Raw genomic sequence first — 17,692 nt, 5'->3', positions numbered from 1 at the left:
TATTGTTGAAGTTGGCATACAGACTTCTGCTATTAAAATGGATTATTGATAATTTATTTTCCGTGTTGATGGTGTGCTTAAACTGTTCATCAGTGAAGTAGCAGCAGTTACAGCTGATGTTGTAGAAGAAATTATTTTCCGGGTCTATATCCTTTTCTAAGTCTAGAGCATTATGGTCTGTGTATCGAAATGTTCTCAGTTCCAGATTATCATAAAGAGAATTCTAATGAGTTATGTTGATATTGTTGCCGGATGCAGATGAAGTTCTTTTGGACTGTGCCATGTGTTGTGTTGTGTGTCACGTCACATGTGTATTCATACCTCCAGAGTAAGTTGACCTCAGTATTTGTCCAGCTCTTCCATATTTCTGATGACCAACACTTTGGCTTGTTCCGGTGTTCCATTGAGTTTAATGAATACTTCGCAGTTGGTGGTCCATGTATTTTGAATTTTTCCCTGTTTCTTCAAGTAACGTGCTTTCCTGGCAATGTCCGCATTTCTTTTTATCAGATGTTCGTTCATGAAGACATCGGATCCTTTCAGTTTCCTTCCTTGTTTTAACAGTGCTGTTTTCTGTTTTCTGTTTGCAAATCTCACAATGATGGCTGGTTTGTTACTGTCATTTTTTCGGGGTAGAGGGTGGCAAGCCTCAATGTTGTTATAATCCACTTCCACGCCTTTGGACCGTAGAAAGGTAACCACTTGATGCTCCGTGGAGTTGACATCTTCCTCTCCTGGCCCTCCTACATTGTCAGTGGCGACCGCCCGGGCGTATGACCGGGGTTTGATGCGAAGCCCCGTGATGATAACATCGTTCATCCAGGTGTACTGCTCCAAATCCGCCACTCTGTTCTCCAGGTACGCCAGCCGCCGATCCTTCTCGGCGTTCTGGATGCGGAGAGCCTTAACTTCCTCGACCAGGTCCAGGATGGCTTTCTGCTGCAGTTTGACAGTAGAAATCTCCTCTGTCATAAACTCCAGCGACTTCTTAATATCGTCTCCTTCCTCGGCTGACAGAACTTTTTTCGGGCCCATGCTGAGAGACGCTCTCGTAGCTTTGCCGTGACGACCGGCTAGCTACTTCCCAGAATCCTGGGTTAGTAAAGCACTTGAGAATCATGGACATGAAGCGCTCCAGGGACTCCCACCAAAAGTGGCGCTTGATCAGGGCAGTGGTACGGGCAGTTCCAGGGTGACAGGAGAATCGAGAGTCGCATGCCCATGTGATCACTGGAGCACGAGCAGCCGAAGGAATGAACCAGCGTCCGGGAGGCCGTGTTCCTGGGTCGGGTTCATCCTGGAGGGCCAGAAACGCCACTTGACAAGCCATGGGCAGCACTGAAGGAGGTACGGTCTGGTCCGTGTCTGGAGCAAATTGCGGGGAAAGAGCATCAGCTTTAGCATTCTTATGACCTGGGCGGAAAGAGAGGGAGAAGTTGAAACGGTCAAAAAACAGAGACCATCGGGCTTGGCGGGCGTTAAGCCGTTTCGTCGTTCTGAGGTAAATGAGGTTTTTGTGATCAGTGAAAATAACAAAAGGGTGCTCTGCTCCCTCCAGAAGGTGGCGCCATTCCTCCAAGGCCAACTTTATGGCTAACAGCTCTTGATCACCAACACAGTAGTTGCGTTCGGCAGGCGACAGGCGCCGTGAGAAAAAGGCACAGTGCTTTAACTTGGCTCGTGGCCCAGTGCGTTGCGAGAGAATGGCACCAACAGCAATGTCAGAAGTGTCTACCTCTAGGACGAATGGTTTATTAGGGTCAGGGTGTTGCAACACCGGGGCAGAGGTAAACAGGTCCTTGAATCTCTCGAAGGCAGCTTCAGCCTCAGGAGTCCAAAGAAATGGTCTCTTAGTGGATGTGAGCGTGGTGAGTGGTGTAGCTAACTTGCTGTAGTTGCGTATGAAACGTATGAAAAAAAAATGAGGACAGGAGAAGACTAGAAACTCAAGAACGATTCCAGTCCTCCCAAGAACTGGTAAATATTCATTTAGAGATGAAAATTGTACCAGTTGCTTTGTTCTGCGTTATCCATAAAGCTTCACTTTGGTCACATTCCCTACCTCTTCAAAGAAACTGAAGTAGAGCTTTGCATCAGAACATTTATGTGAATTTGTGGCAACGAAGTAATTGTTAATCTTTTGTGAATTCTGAGTAGGTGATTACCTAAAGTCAAGAGAAAAACTAAAAGCATCACTGACCTGTGATACATCAGAGCTACAGACAGATGAGGAGGAAGAGGGATTTAGGAAAAGAAATTAAGCCAAGGTTTGATTTTTAGAGATTTATGGCAAGTATCAAACTTAAAAAACAAAAACAAAAAAACCCCACTTGGCTAGCCATTGATCAATGGCCTCCTTGACTCCGCGCTCAAACCAGCGTTCCTCCCTGTCCAGGATGTTACATCCTCATCATTGAAGACTGTCCACTGGCCTGTAGGTGTAAACAGACTGCAGAGTCCTGGCCTGATGAGTTAGCTCTTCTGTGTTGTGCCATCTGCTTTGCCAGAGGTTGTTTGCAGCCATTCCCCAACTCTCTGTGAATAGTACTCGTGGCCATTAATCAATGGTCTTTGATCAGTAGTTGTTGATCAATGGTCATGACAATTTGCATATTAATGATCAAAGAACTGACCTCACAGTCCATTGTTCATTCGGTGGTGCTAGTCTCAGTCATTGTGCAAATGTTTATAAGATTGGGGAAACCTGCTGAGCCAGTCTGCTGAGACTTAATAAGTCACCTGGATGACTGATGAAATGTTTCTCTCACTGAAAACGCAACGTCCAGATGAACAGAATCAACTTTTTGGGATTTACTTACCTGGATGATTGAGCACGCATCAAGACTAATTTGTACTTACTCAAGTACACCATTACTTTTTGAACTTGAATAAATAAATAAATACATTTTCCAATCAAGACTTGGTCATGTGATTGGCTCATTCAGCACAAGGCAGTAGAACTATATATGTTTAATAATGTTATGAAAAAGGTAGGAAAAACAAATGCTTTGGAAAACCAACCTGTATCTACATGAATAGATACAGGTTGGGATGGCTATAGCTCAGGAGGTACAGCAGGTCATCTGCGAATCAGAAGGTTGGTAGTTTGATCTCTGGTTCCCACAGTCTGCATGCTAAATGTCCTTGGGGAAGATACTAACCCCAAGTTGCTCTCTGATGCATCCATCGGTGTGTCAATGTTTGAATGTTGTTTTGGAAGCACTTAAAAGCATAGAAAAAACGGATTGTGTAAATGTGGTATGTTGTATAAAGCGCTTTGAGTGCTGCCCGAGAGTAAGAATCAGCCCATTTACCATAAATTTAAACCAAACATCCCCAACTACTTGTTTCTCTTTAGGATCTTTTACTTTTAATGACAAACCTAGATGTTCAAACTGTTTATGCTTTGGGATGCATTTCATTTGTTATTTGAGGCATCAGCATGTTGAAGCAAGACAGGGAACACACCCACACACATAAAATACCAACCTATTGCTCCCACAGTTTTAGACCATCAGCATGCTACTTTGAAAAACCAGCAACATGTTCAAGCACGACAGGGCGGCATTTTTTTTTAAGATCTGTGGCCTCAGGTCTTTGGCACTCTTGTGGAGCTGTGGAAGGCCATGTATCCGGGGTCTTTACCTGCCTCACTGGGGGCATTATAGCAGTCTATCACCCTCGTTTTCAAGAACATTCGCTGTCTTACACACACAGAAAACGCAGTGTTTGTTTGTGTACCTTTCTTTGTCTTTATCTTTCAGGTGCTGTGTATGGTTTGAGTGTGTTTCGTTAAAGATGCAGCATGTCTCTCTGTTTCAGCCTCAACCCACCTCCTGCCTCTTTTCTCTCTTTCTGTCTCTTCTTTTCATTTTCCACACAGATAATATTATGAAAACAAGATTAAAAGATGAGCCTACAAAGAGTGGATAGTGCCATAGTGCTCCTCTTGTGAAAGAAAATGTGTTTGCATGACAAAGCATTGAGTCTATGATTCGGTTTGTTAGAACAGTTTTTTTTTTTTAAAGGCCATGGAAGTGTAACATAGTTAAATAGAGTTCAAGTTAAATCCCGCTAAATGGGACATTGGCACCACCTACTGTTGCAAAAGTCACCCTGCAATATTTACAAAGGGTAAGAAATTCTGGGTAATCCTCAGAGCAGTGGAGGATTCTCGTAGAGGTAAGGAATGTGCAAATGTCGTGGACAAAACAATCATGTAACCTGTAACAGTAATATAAGTTGATCCAGTTATTTTTGGTGTCCCAGCGCTCTGAGTATAGTTTTGTATTCAGTTCATGTTAGATTTGTGATTATAGTTCTTGTGTTATTCATATTTAGCTTTTAGTTGAGGTTAAAGGCAGGAATTATTTATTATTGTGTCCTTGGTCTCTATGTTTGGGTTCTTGTCTAGTTTTATGTGTTTTAGGTTTAAGTTTGTGTTATCATGTCTAGTTTCCATGTTTCCTGTTTTATTTTGTGAAAAGATGGCGTAACATGACCGACTTTTTATTAATGAAACCATGTTGAAACTAAAAATCCAGATCAGGAATGGATAAAGATGAAAAGCCCCAAACAGACAAACAGTAAGGGGTTACAGATCATTCTTCTTTATCAAAGTACTACTCCAATACATATCTTACAATATAACTTATTTATGTTTTATTATCGAATTAACTCCGCAGATAAATTTAAAATGCACGCGTATTGTGTACAGCTATCTAAAATGCATTGGAATACAGTAATCTAGTCATCGTTAACGTTATGTCTTCGTATAGGCTACTTGTTTATTTATTTTTATCATTATTAGATTTTAATGGGTTTCAGGGATGTATTGACAAGTGTCCTGCTCCTGCAAGAGAAGATCAAATACAGGTTGAGCCAGCTGTCATTTTCCTCACACGTCATTTGTCTTTGTGAATCCACGTTAGCTAGTAACCTATTTATTTCCTGTCCAAGAGAGCAAAAAAATCAGAGGACACGGAGGAACACACAAAGATCAACAGGTAGATTTATATTGTGAAGATATTTTCACCTCCACCAAGGTCACATAAATCACTAGCATTTAAATATGAGAACATAGAGCACCGGTAGAACCTGTGTGTGCTCAGAAACCCCAACAGTAAAGACAAAGAGTGTTAGCGTGTTGAGCAGGAAACATACAGGGAGGTCCCCATCAGTGTTCAGGGGTCCTGTTGGGACCCAGCAGAGGCCAGAAAGCACATTTACCTTTACCAGTATAGACACACTATTTTATATGATTACATGTTAAATCTCAGTTAGGTGAATTGATCCAAAATTGATAAAATCATGCCATAAATAAATCTGAGTGAGGGATGAAAATAATACTTAGACTTTAGCTGTTGGTCAGTTTTCCTTTCAAGCAGTGGCACATTTGTCTAACAGCAGCAGCTCAGTCAGGTTTGAAAGTGATGTTTGATCTGGCAGAAATTTACCCCGGATGCTCTTCCTGACACAACTCCATATCACAGGAAGCCAAATGTATCCTGTTTTTCATACCAAGTATCACAGTCTCTGTTAACCCTTGAATTGTGTTCATGGATTTAGTTACTCAGCTAATGTTTATAGTTCTAGTCAACATTTAATTAAATTAAATCTTATTTACATACACTTACAATCATACAATTTTACAGTTTTACCCGTATTTAATAAAGTAGTTTTAATTTTTTTTAGGTTCTACCGTTACCTGTTGAGTTTCATATTAATATTAAAGCCTTGTGAACTGACTGTATGGCTACGGCTCCATCCTATTGCAATAGGTGCCTCCCACGGGTCAAAATAGCACCAAATCACAACGACAGTTGCCTCAAGGCACTTTATATTTTAAGGTATAAAGTGTTGTAAGCAGTGTTTGGTGTAATGCATTACTAAGTAAAGCGTTACTGTAATTAAATTACTTTTCCACTGAAAAAGTAGAGTAACTAATTACTGTTCATTTTTAGGTATTTTAATTACAGTTACTTACAATGTACTTGCGTTACATTGTAAAATAATTAAACTCGCTGAATATCATTATTTAATTTCAATAATTTATCTTCTAAACATAGAAGTAAACTCTTAACATCGCTGTAGTGCAGGTGCACGTCATTTCGCACCAGTTTACAGATTTTATTGATTTAACAAAAGGTGACCCGGAACAACCAAGGAAGCAAAATTGCGCAACTGAAGGAAACCTGGAAGACAAAATACACAGCGAAGTAGGGATGGGTACCGGTATCCAGTGCCATGATGGCACCGGTTCTGTCATAAACGGTAGTAACCAGACCGAAAAGCAGCGCACATTTCGGTGCTTTATTTCGGTGCCAGCTGTAAAACTCAGAAACCAGTCTTACTTGTTATCATCTATCGCCCACCTGGGCCTTACACAGAGTTTCTGATTTCTCAGACTTTATATCTAATTTAGTTCTGAGCTCAGATAAAATAATTATTGTGGGTGATTTTAACATCCATGTAGATGCTAAAAATGACAGCCTCAACATGGCATTTAATCTGTTATTAGACTCAATTGGCTTCTCTCAAAATGTAAAAGAACCCACCCACCACTTTAATCACACTCTAGATCTTGTTTTAACATATGGCATAGAAACTGAACATTTAACAGTGTTTCCTGAAAACCCTCTCCTGTCTGATCATTTCCTGATAACATTTACATTTACAATAATTGATTACACAGCAGTGGAGAGTAGACTTTATCACAGTAGATAGAGATGGTAAGCTCGAAATAGATGTTTCAACACTGTCTTGAGCGTCTGAAGCGCAGGTTCAAAACACCCAGATCATGCGAACATGACTAAATGAGTTTTTGGAGCGCGTCACCCCATTTTCAACAGGTGGCGTACAGACTGCTTCTAGGCGCCGGCAGATACGATGCTATTCTCTGTTTTTTTTGGGTTTTTTTTTTCCAACTTTCACCAGAAAACTTTATTTGGTGCATCAGGTGATGTCATCCTCACTATGATCCATTACTCACATACTGTGCTGCCATAAGGAATATATTTATACTGTTAAAACATATTAAGAAAACAAATCCAATAATTACAGGTGATCTCTTAACATTTTTAGTGGAAAATCAGATTTTCGCTTTTCCTTTTTTTTTAATTCTCCCTTATGCTTCTGGTTTGAATATCTCAGAAACACTTTAACCAAAACACCAGACTCACAGGAAAACTTCATGCCAGTGTTACAGGATGCAGCATTCATTGCAGAATAAACAACAGGAAAGGTTGTTCATGGTTCAGAACATTATCAAGCTAGAACAACTATGCCAGGTTCTAGCTTGATAGTACGAAGAACAGACTTGGTGACACGAACACCTGGAAAGTTCAAAAATCAGCTAAACACAACCAAAGTTGAGGGCTGTGCACAGAAGGAAAGTCGACTGACCCCACGAACGGCGGTAAACCTGCGTGGTTACTACAGTAAACACAGCATCATTTCCTAATGTTTTTCTTTTTAAATTGACTTATTGTGAGCAACACGAATGTTAACATTATTTTTCTTCAAAATAAGTATCGATCACAATTGCTGGCTGGCTGGTGTAATAAATAGCTTTGATTGGAATTGTGCAGGGCTTGTCTCCCATCTCCACAGTAACACCTGTGGAGATGGGTTTCAGATTGTTCGGAAGCCTAACCTAGCCTTTATAATGTCTGAATTGGTTAAATTCAATTCAATTTAATTTGTACAGCACCAAATCACAGGAACTGTGCTTTATAGGTGTCGAAGGCCAGTGTCCTGCAGGTTTTAGAGATTACCCTGGGTCAACACACCTGAATGAAATGATCAGTTCGTTACCAGGCCTCTGGAGAACTTCAGGACATGTTGAGGAAGTCATTCAGCCATTTGAATGAGCTGTGCTGGATCAAGGACACATCTAAAACCTGCAGGACACTGTCCCTCGAGGCCTGGAGTTGCCCACCCCTACCTGCACTACATAAAATCCATACAGGTTATTGAGTGAGCCCAGGTACCAACTGGGGATAATGAGCAGCATCTGAGTCCTCAAGAGAGCAAAGGGAGAGAGAAAGAGAGTGGGAGAGAGAGCAGCACCACATGCATGTATAATTAAAACATTTATTTAGTAGAAGACATACACATAGTCTCAGTGAGCTTCTGGTCTGGTAAAAGGTCAGAAGTGCAACAGGTGAATTGAGAAAGAGCATTTGAGGACGAGACACAGACAGTAGGTGAAGAGGTGACACAAAGAGCATGTGAGGTCAACACACACACACACACACACACTTTAAATTAGATTTATTTAGAGGAAGAGGTTAGTTATGTTTGGCTGTAACTGCAAAATTGTCTTGGTAAAAGAGGAACCGTTTCTTGGTGTCTCGGCAAGAAAGAGGAACAAGACAAGAACTGAAAGGTAGACAGGAAGGGCTAGCCATGAAAATAGAAGATGATTTTCTAGGTGAAAAGTCATGATGATGTTGATCTGATCTATGTATAAAATGTATCTGTGACGCATGAAGGGGCGTCAGTAAACAAACCCTGATGCTATAAAATATCTGTTCATGCTTTGATTAAGTCGAAGACTACTTCCTGTCTGCGTACAGAGTTGTCTTCCCACGCGTGTATTCATTAAAATCTTCGTTTGACTTCACCCGGCCGGATCGGTGTGGTTATTCTTCGATCACCTCTTGTACCCTTCCTCAATAATGAATCTTAACAATACTCAGCTCCACAGAATGTGGATATTACCTCTAATATTAGAAATGTTGTTGTTGTTGTAGAAAGATCCAAATTCATCACAATTATTTACTGAAAGAAATTCAGTTGGTATGGTTTTGGAGGGATTCAGTTTATCAATGAATGAAAATAAAAAGCAGAATTAGACCAGTTGATTAGCTGGGAGATGATTGGCTGGCTGATTTGATTTGATTGTTGTAGCAGTAAAGTGCATTTTTGTAGTTTTCAAAATGTAATTTATTGCCATGACCATGATGCCAGGTCTCTCTTGGAAATGAGATTTTAACCTCAAGGGAAATTTTTACCTGGAAAGATAAAGGACTAATAAATTCTTTCATCGCTCCTGTAGATTCTTTTTGGCATCTTTACCTTTGAATTGTTTCTCCGGGGAGCTTTTGGTGGGCAGCATACATTACAGTTTGACAGGATAAATGTGGTCAATAATCTGGGAAATTGTATTAGAGAAGTTCTCCATCATTTCCTCACATTATGACCATAATGATAATGTACACGTTGCTATCACTGACATGATACTTGTTGATAATTTGGTTTGTATTTTTTTTTTTTTGACAGATGAACAAAATACTTCTGAAAATATGCAGTAATGATCAGAGACAGTCACATCTTGAACATTGCAACTGTGACATTGAAAACTCTGTGGAAAAAAAATCAACTCGAGGATGTCCCCTTTGGAATGTGTGTTTAAAATCAAAACATTCTAATAAATGGATAAACCGTTTGGAGTCAATCAACTCTGTGCATCCCGGGTGGTAAACACTGGGGCTTTACAGTGTTGACAGCTGAGAGTTAGTAAGTTATACATGAGGAGATAGTAAAACGAAGAAGAAAGATGGTGATTAGAAAGAGAAGTTTGTAAGAACTCAGCCACTTTCTGGCTCCAAATGGTCCCTGATATAAATGCATTTGTATAGCCCTTTACTCAGTCCCTGAGGACCCCAAAGCGCTTTACACTACATTCAGTCATTCCCACACTGGTGATGGCAGCTACATTGTAGCCACAGCTGCCCTGGGGTGCACTGACAGAGGCGAGGCTGCCGGACACTGGCAGCACTGGGCCCTCTGACCACCACCAGTAGGCAAACATGGGGTTAGTATCTTGCCCAAGGATATTTGGCTGGAATCGAACCACCGACCATCTGATTAGTGGCTGACCTGCTCTGCCACCTGAGCTACAGCCACCTTCTCATGTGTCTATGTTTTGATGGCCATGATTGAGCAGCAGATGCAGGTGCTCGAAAACATGATCACTCAGTCTGGGATCATTGTTCACTCCCTCCTGCTTCAGCAGTGGTGCTACACAAGATGGGACAGGGGGACGTTACCTAGTCTTTCATAGAGGAGTTTCAGGCAACGATGGCTTCCAGAGGATTGGGTATTGCAGCTGCTGCCCCTCTTATAGGGCAAAGCCCAAACGGTAACAGTGAGCCTGCAGCTGGTATCGAGGGGCAGCTTTGTGGATGTTTAAAGGGCCACACTGCAAGAGTTGTATGAATTTATGGGATTTACTTACATGGATGATTGAGCATGCATCGAGATGCCCTTTGTGGTCACATGGCTAGTGGGCTATGCCGACTATGAAGTGGCACAGTCAGACATGGGAGGAGCCACTCAGTTTTATCAACCTCTTAAAAACATGGGGAGATGGTGAAACCGCTTCTCTGGTAGAGACCTCAGACCCCAACAGCTAGTGAAATAGGGGGAAAGCATAATAAGTGTGACAGGAGTGAGCTGTTTCTGTCAGCCTCCTCTGGCGCTGCCCAATGAACATTCTGTTAGCTTTAGATAACTTTTTCCCCTTTACAAAAAACCCATCATTTAAAAACTGCATTTTGTATTTCCTTTGTCTAATATTAAAATCTGTTTAATAATCTGAAACATTTAAGTGTGAGAAATGTGTAAAAAACAAATCAAGAAAGTGCTGTAAAAAAAACTTGTTTTTTTGTACTGAAACATTTAAGAACTTTTTAGGGACCTTCAGCACAATTACCAGGATGTTTGCCTTCAGTTTATTTTCCTTGATGTGCACATGCAAAGCCATCGCCATCACTTTTATTTATATGTATTTATTTTGCTTTGTTGTGCACATTTTTCATCATTTTATTTTGCTTGAACACAGTGAGATTTTTCCATCTGCATCCGTTTTCTTTTTTGTGGAATTGTTTTAGGCTATGTTGATGTTTTGCTTCCCTTTTTTTGCATTTAGCATTTTGTGATATCAAATGGATCAAATATTGTGGCAAAAATAAAATGTTTAGGAAAATTCTTATTCATGGCATTTAAACCTAAAAAGTGAAAGGTTGTCATTACACTTTAAAAGCAGCTGTAAGAGAAGGAGGAACTTGGAGAACCTGTAATTCAGACAGCAGCCACTCGAGGTCGCTGCTGCATCACAGTCCTTTCACATACTGTCATTTTACTTACTGAAGTAAGTATCTAGTTCGAAACCACGTTTCTGTCCTACACCATTATTTTAGGGTCTTTATCTTTTAAAATAAAGGGTCTGAAGGCAACTGTTGACCTGGAAGATTTTTAGGACAATAACCTAGGTTATTGTCCTAAAAATCTTCCAGACTGAGCTCAGTCTTTCCTAATTAGAAGCAGGAAATTAGAGATCATCCGGTGATAGTTGGTATGAAAGACAGGAAACATTTGTCTTCCTGTGGTGTTGGGGATAGATTCAGTGTAAAACGCTGACAAACCAAAGAGCACTTATAGATCGACTTGCTGCTGTTGTTAGCCAAATGTCCAAGCATTTCAAATGAACGAAGTCTTTCTAGCATATGTACTTAAAGTCAGTGCAAACATTAAGTTAAAATATATCTGTCAACTCCAGCTCTGCCTCCTGCCCTAAACCATGCATCATAACATGTCTCTCTGCCATCTGTCACACTTCTGTCTTCTGGGATTTTTCGTTATTAATAAAAAGTTCGTTGTGACACGTGATTTCTTCACAGCATAAAATTTATGTGGATTAAATCACCTTAGATGCTGAACGAAAAGCGTGAAATTCATTGACACGACAGTTTAAATGGTTTTGAACTGAATGCTGTATAAACGCCTTCTCATGACGTCACGTTGCGTTAGCGTCCTGCTGCCTGTGGGAGCAGCGTTCATGTGAGGGTGGGAGAAGAGGGTTCTTATCGTCAGTTGGACTGAAGGACATTCTCACATCACATTTCACAGCTGCTATAGGACTGAGATATTAAACTGAATTTCAAAGAGTCTGTGATACTTGGTGTGAAAATAGGAAATATTTCCGTGGCTGTAATTTTACAGGACAGAAGCTGCAGCCTCAGCAGGCACCTAACTGCTCAAGATGTTTAAAAAACTCCTGCAATATGTTCGTACTGAAAAAATCGGTACCCCCGGGACAGTCATCGGGATGGTCGCCATGGCTTTCTTTCTGCGGAGTATGATGTGCGCTTGCAGAACTTTTGAATGCAATGAAATCGTCGTCGTGCCTGTTTTTTTAATATTTTTCCTGATGCTCCTGATAGACCAGACATTTCGGAGCACCGCGAAACATCCATCCACGTTTTTATGCCTTGTACTCAAGCGCGTTATCAGAGCGTTTCTAATCAGCCTGCTGTGGATTGTAGCTGTATTGATTTTCACAGACTGGTATGGTTGTTGTACCACTGATGAAAACACGAGTAAGCTGTTCTGTGAACCTGGGAGCCACACAGCTGAAGAAGAAGCTCAAAAAACTGAAGCGCAAATCAAGTCAAAGGTGAGGATTTCTTCTTGTATATATATGTGCTCTTATTCTACTTTTAATTTACAAATTTACAGCAAACACACATTAATGCTGTTATGTTTTGCATTGTTGCTTCTTTTTCAGCTTGCTGGTTACTCTCTGCTCCTGGGCATGACTGTTGTCGCTTTCTTCATGACTTGGAGTGGGTGGAGAAAATGGTTTATAAAAAAATACAGTTGGTGCAACAAGAAAACTTTTTACTACAAACTGATTTTGGAAGAAGAGAAAAAAGTTCTGGAGGAGCTTTTGAGGAAAGAAGCAAATGAGACTTTGACTAAAGAAATCACGAGCAACATAAAAAGGAAAGACTGGGACGGCTGTTTTAACGTTGCTCAACAAATGATCAGTAAAGCAAAACATCAAAAACCAGAAGCAACCAACCAGCAGATCAACTGGATCAGTGAGGGGAGCTCCAGCAGAGGGGGGCAGCATCATCAAGCAGCAGCACATCAGCAGGTAAAAGGCTCTGTTATATACAGATGTTACAGCTGCCAGACTCTGTCAGTCTAAATTAATGAAACTATTTCATTGTTGCATTCTGACCTGCACAGTCATCCAGGTCGCCATGAATCCAACTCTACTCATTATTAATAGCATTAACATGTGTTGTTGTTGTTTAGTTAACTATGAAACCAAAAAGACACAGATTGCTATGCTATCCTGATGTAACTCTCTGATTAATCTGGGCTTGAGACCATCATTAGAGCACTCTGTGTTTCCTGCCTGGTTGCAAATATGATCTATGTTTGCTCTAACTACTAACACTGTGCAGAAATACAATGAAGAGTGAACAATTAGTGCACAGAGATTCTGTTTTTTACTTTTTCTATCAGAGTTAACTTTCTTGCTAATTGATAAAAATCTTTTGCAGGCACAAAACTATGAACTTGAAGCAGTGGCACAAGGTAAACGCACCAACACTCCTTAATTCACCGTACAGCTCCCTTAACATCACCTAACTTCACTTTTACAGTGATAATACTAAAAACTGTCACTGATGTGAGGATGGTGGTCTGCATAGTTAGCACTATGCATTTTCTTGTTTTCACTGAGACTGTCTCACATTGAGGGCTTGCTTTGGCCCAGCTCCATGCAAAGCCTCTTTTGCATAAAGACACGACAGACTCTAAATGTCTAAATTTTGTCAGGAGCTGTAACTCAGTTTAGCCATTTACTTTAAAAACTAAAATGATAACAACAATAATAATCTCTTTCACAGGGTTGAAATATCTTATATCTCATAATGAGATTTTTAATATTGCACTGTTGAGGGTTGGAGTTAATTTTAATCACTTTAGAGATTGGCCACAATGTGTTACTGTATAAAACTTTCACACGTTGTTTGTCTCCTGCTGCACCATTTATGTTTTCATTTATAAAGTTGCTATCAAAGCTCAGAGTGAAGCAAATCTGTATTTAGCACCTCCCAGTCCTCTTATTTCCCCTTTTGTTTTACTTATGATGACTGATGTGATGATCAGTCTGTTGGAATCAGAATAAAATCTGTAAAATAAAATTTATGGTCTCCATCTTTTTAACAACTCTGTCGACAGTAATGCAGACGACAGACTGTGAGGCAGTTTCTCTGCACTGAAAACATTTACTGTTTATCACTGCAACAGTCTCTGGTTTACCCTTCCTTACTCTTCATATTCACAGCATTCAGGGTAGTTTGGACCCAGGCAAAGAATTCCTTCGTAACGAGAGTCTATAATAAATTTTTATCTACAGATATAATAATCTGACGTTATAATAAATTAATGATTGATCCTAAATTAATCTTTTTGAGAGCAGAGAGAATTCTGGGTCCTTTGCAACACTTGATTTTGGAGACATGACAGCAAAACAACCATACTAATATAAATATATAAAAGGTTAAATAGCAAGAACATTTTGGAACTGTTAGGATTTTTTTAACTGTGTAAATATTTTCCAGTTGTTGACACTGTCCTCACTTCTATATCATCATCATCATCATCATCATCATCATCATCATCATCATAATAATAACAGTTAACATTTTTAAAACTAGGCTGTGGATTGAAAACAGTGGAAACCTTATATGTGCAGGAGTTGCTCGTGTGACATTCCCTGAAATGGCAGCTCAGGTGCTCTTACATGGTCAGAGTCCACTTGCACTGCAGGATGGATCCAAATATGATAAAAGTCTCAGATTTAGACAAAATGTCTCATCCTTCTAAAATTATACTGAAATATCTTAAATTGAGTGACTGACATGTAGATAGTTCTATAAAAGCTCAGACACGTCTCATCACATGTGCGCCTTAACTCATTAAACTTTACATCAATTAAAAACTTTTTGTATTTTTCTTCAGCTACACCTGAAACAGTTACTACAGTTGAAGTCTGACCATTAACAGTAACTCAGTAAAACATCTCTATAGCAGAGATGGTGTAAGACAGCCGTCATATATCAGTGAGGCAGAAATGAGATCAGATTGTAAATATTTAAACTGGGGACAAAACATTTTAACCTCCTAAGACCCGAACTCTTATATGGCATGCATTTTTAAATTCTCTTTGCTATTTGGGCTGTTTGGGACCTGATGAATGTAAAAACAAAGAATTTCCAGATATTTCTTTTTTCCCTATATCAACATATGAGGACATTTTCTTTAAATTTCGATAGAACAGTGTCAGTATAACATTCTCGTAAGTGGATATCAGGCCCTTGTGGAGTAAAATTTTGTATTTTGGTCTAGACATCCCAAAATCTGGCGTCCACCTAGGAGGTTAATCCAGTAATGACAGAAATATTGAAATGCTCTTAAAAACAGAGGTGTTATGTTTAAGTTCTTACTGAATAATTATTTAAAAAATGAAATAGTTTTTCAATAGTTTTTTATTTAATAAAAAAAAATCACCGGAGTTTGGATATTAATATCTCATGATGATGATGATGATGATGATGATGATGACCATGATTAAAAAGACTCTTTTATTCCCTCTAAATGACACAGTGTCACATGCTCACATTCCTCAGTCTATTAAAATGGAGGCTCTGTTTTTTTACATGTTGCCATGGTGAATCATGATATCAGAGCTCCTCTGATGAATCTTTTCCTCTTCTAGTCATCCATGTACTTAACTCAGCATGCTTCCTGTAACAGGGTCCAGAAGTACACAGTTCAAAGTACAACTTTAGAAGATCACAAAACACCCTGTACACGGCTCAGTAAATGACTCCTCAGGCTCAAGTTAAACAGTCAAACCATTTCCAGTATATCTTTATTTTATGTTCATTTCTTGGATTTCATTTTTCAAGTCTTGTTTATTTTCATTCAGTTAAACAGTTCATTTTGGTTTTCACTCCAGTTTAAATATAATAAGTTTGCTCTGTACAGACACAATTCTTTGTTTTCTGACAAAAACATTTTTCTGCCCTGTAGAAAACAGAGACACCATGCCGTTATTTAACGAATCCACCTAAAAGAACATCAAGTGATGCAGCTCCAGAAACATCGCAAGTGACCACAGACATGTTATACACCTTGTCAGGCGACGTGAGGTCTAGAGAGAGAGAGGTCGGATAAAAGTTCTTAATATCCAGCCTTATGTGATTATAAATGGATTGGGATGAATCTGCAAAAAGGTTTTTGGAAAGGGAAGCAGGAGACTGTTGTTGTAGAGTAGATTGATGAGACTGAAGCTGTTCAGTTGCAAACAGAGAGTTCAGTTCCTTGCAAAGCAAACACGTTTAAAACAAGAGAAGAAAAAAGAAGAAAAAAAGTTCAAATGTTTTGTTCTAAATCTGTTGTGTTCTACAAATTATTCGAGAATTGGAAAAGGAAATAGGAAAAGACATATTTTTTTTGTTTTTGTTTTTAAATCCTATGCCAACTCTTTTTAGCTTTGTAAATATTGGCTATAATGTATGGATAACTCTTATTTTATTTTGACTTTATTTTGCAAATTTATTTAAATTAGGCTATCCTAGGATAAATGTTATTTTGTTGGTTCTAAAGATCTGGATTATTTTTTACTTTATTCTTTATTGTAATTTTTTATCCTGTTTTTCAGTTCTATTTTTCAAGACTTGGTGAATTGACCTTTATTTTTACAACTTGGCTTACACTTTTTAGTATGTTGGCTATAATGAGAAGTGTTTTTCAGTTTCTTAGCCCCCTTGACATGGTTGGGGGCGGGGGGGGGGGGGGGGGGGGGGGGGGGTTGCGTGCCTCAATGACCCTAAGAGCTGGACCAGCAGAGGCTTAGTCTTCAGGTGGGACACCAACATTGGTCAGTTCTTAGGGTAGATGCCTGACAATCGAATTACATGACAAAAACAGTTATTCAGAGCACCCCACCACCACCCCACCCCTTTCCTGTCTCTGTTGCCATCCTTTGCCTCCTTTACATTTCCGTCTGCCCCCTCATATATGCCTGTCTAGAACCGGCCCAGGTTGCAAAATGTTCCATCCATCCTCTTTCTTCCGCTTATCTGGGGCCGGGTTGTGGGGGCAGCAGCCCAAGCAGAGAAGCTCAGACCTCCCTCTCCCCAGCCACCCCCTCCAGCTTATCCAGGGGAACGCCTTGGTGCTCCTAGGCCAGCAGAGAGATATAATCTCTCCAGCGTGTTCTGGGTCTGCCTTCTCCCAGTGGGACATGCCTGGAAAACCTCGCCCAGGAGGCGCCCAAGGGGCATCCTTGTTATTATTGCAAAATCTTCATCCAGCGATTTGTTTTTAGGAGCCCTTTTTTCTCAAGTGGTGGGTTACCACCATCGCAGCTTTTGATATGTATCTACAAATTCAAATTGATCTTATATTTTTCATTAAATAATAAAATATTTCAGTTTAAATGTCTGATTCTGTGTATTGCTCTGAGTAAAATATGAGTTTGTGAGAGTTGGAACCCTGTTTTTATTTGCATTTTCCACACCTTCCCAACATTTTCAGCACTGAGTTTGTGCCTATTTAAAGTTATTGTTTTTCTTCAGAGTGGCAGAGAAGATTTCATTATATATCTCTTGATGTTAGAAAATGACTTCTTAGAACAGTAAAACTTAAGTTCTACCTTATGTTCTAAGTAGAACTTCTAACTTCTCTAAGTAGAACTTAGAACATAAAGTATAGAAAAAGCAGCCGGATCAAATGAAGATGTGAAAGAAGTAAAGAACATAAATGAATACCAAAGACATCCACCCTCACCCAGGGAGAGGAAAAAGTCAAGATTGTGCAA

At 39.7% G+C, this 17,692-nt stretch overlaps 1 protein-coding gene and 2 long non-coding RNA genes across 4 annotated transcripts; 2 read left to right on the top strand and 1 right to left on the bottom strand.

Annotated features, from left to right (window-relative positions):
• Positions 1–212: 212 nt before the first annotated feature.
• Positions 213–3,614, bottom strand: LOC309696323 (uncharacterized protein). 2 transcript variants are annotated; one of them, XM_082517511.1, is made up of 3 exons: positions 2,634–3,614; positions 2,331–2,535; positions 213–1,365 (listed from the first exon to the last, which is right to left on the bottom strand). In XM_082517511.1, the coding sequence occupies exon 3, from the start codon at positions 1,033–1,035 to the stop codon at positions 340–342; it is 696 nt and encodes a 231-aa protein (XP_082373637.1). In that variant the 5' UTR covers positions 1,036–1,365; positions 2,331–2,535; positions 2,634–3,614; the 3' UTR covers positions 213–339. The 2 variants fall into 2 exon arrangements, with proteins under 2 accessions (XP_082373637.1, XP_082373636.1); XM_082517510.1 differs by having other exon boundaries at positions 2,331–3,614.
• A 4,467-nt stretch (positions 3,615–8,081) lies between these two features.
• On the top strand, positions 8,082–8,626 carry LOC309696493. Its single transcript, XR_014273514.1, has 2 exons — positions 8,082–8,164; positions 8,216–8,626. It is a non-coding gene; the product is annotated as an uncharacterized lncRNA (long non-coding RNA).
• A 3,952-nt stretch (positions 8,627–12,578) lies between these two features.
• Positions 12,579–17,358, top strand: LOC309696360. The gene is made up of 3 exons (XR_014273441.1): positions 12,579–12,946; positions 13,362–13,395; positions 15,901–17,358. It is a non-coding gene; the product is annotated as an uncharacterized lncRNA (long non-coding RNA).
• The last annotated feature ends 334 nt before the right edge of the window (positions 17,359–17,692 follow it).

Source organism: Aulonocara stuartgranti (genome assembly GCF_965226115.1).
Source record: "Aulonocara stuartgranti genome assembly, chromosome: 20".
Taxonomy (NCBI): Eukaryota; Metazoa; Chordata; class Actinopteri; order Cichliformes; family Cichlidae; genus Aulonocara; species Aulonocara stuartgranti.
The sequence above is the reverse complement of the archived record's forward strand: the minus strand, read 5'-3'. Positions and strand labels throughout refer to the sequence as shown.

Coding starts and splice junctions, on each gene's coding strand:
- LOC309696323 (XM_082517510.1), bottom strand. CDS start 1,035: ATGGGCCCGAAAAAAGTTCTGTCAGCCGAGGAAGGAGACGATATTAAG.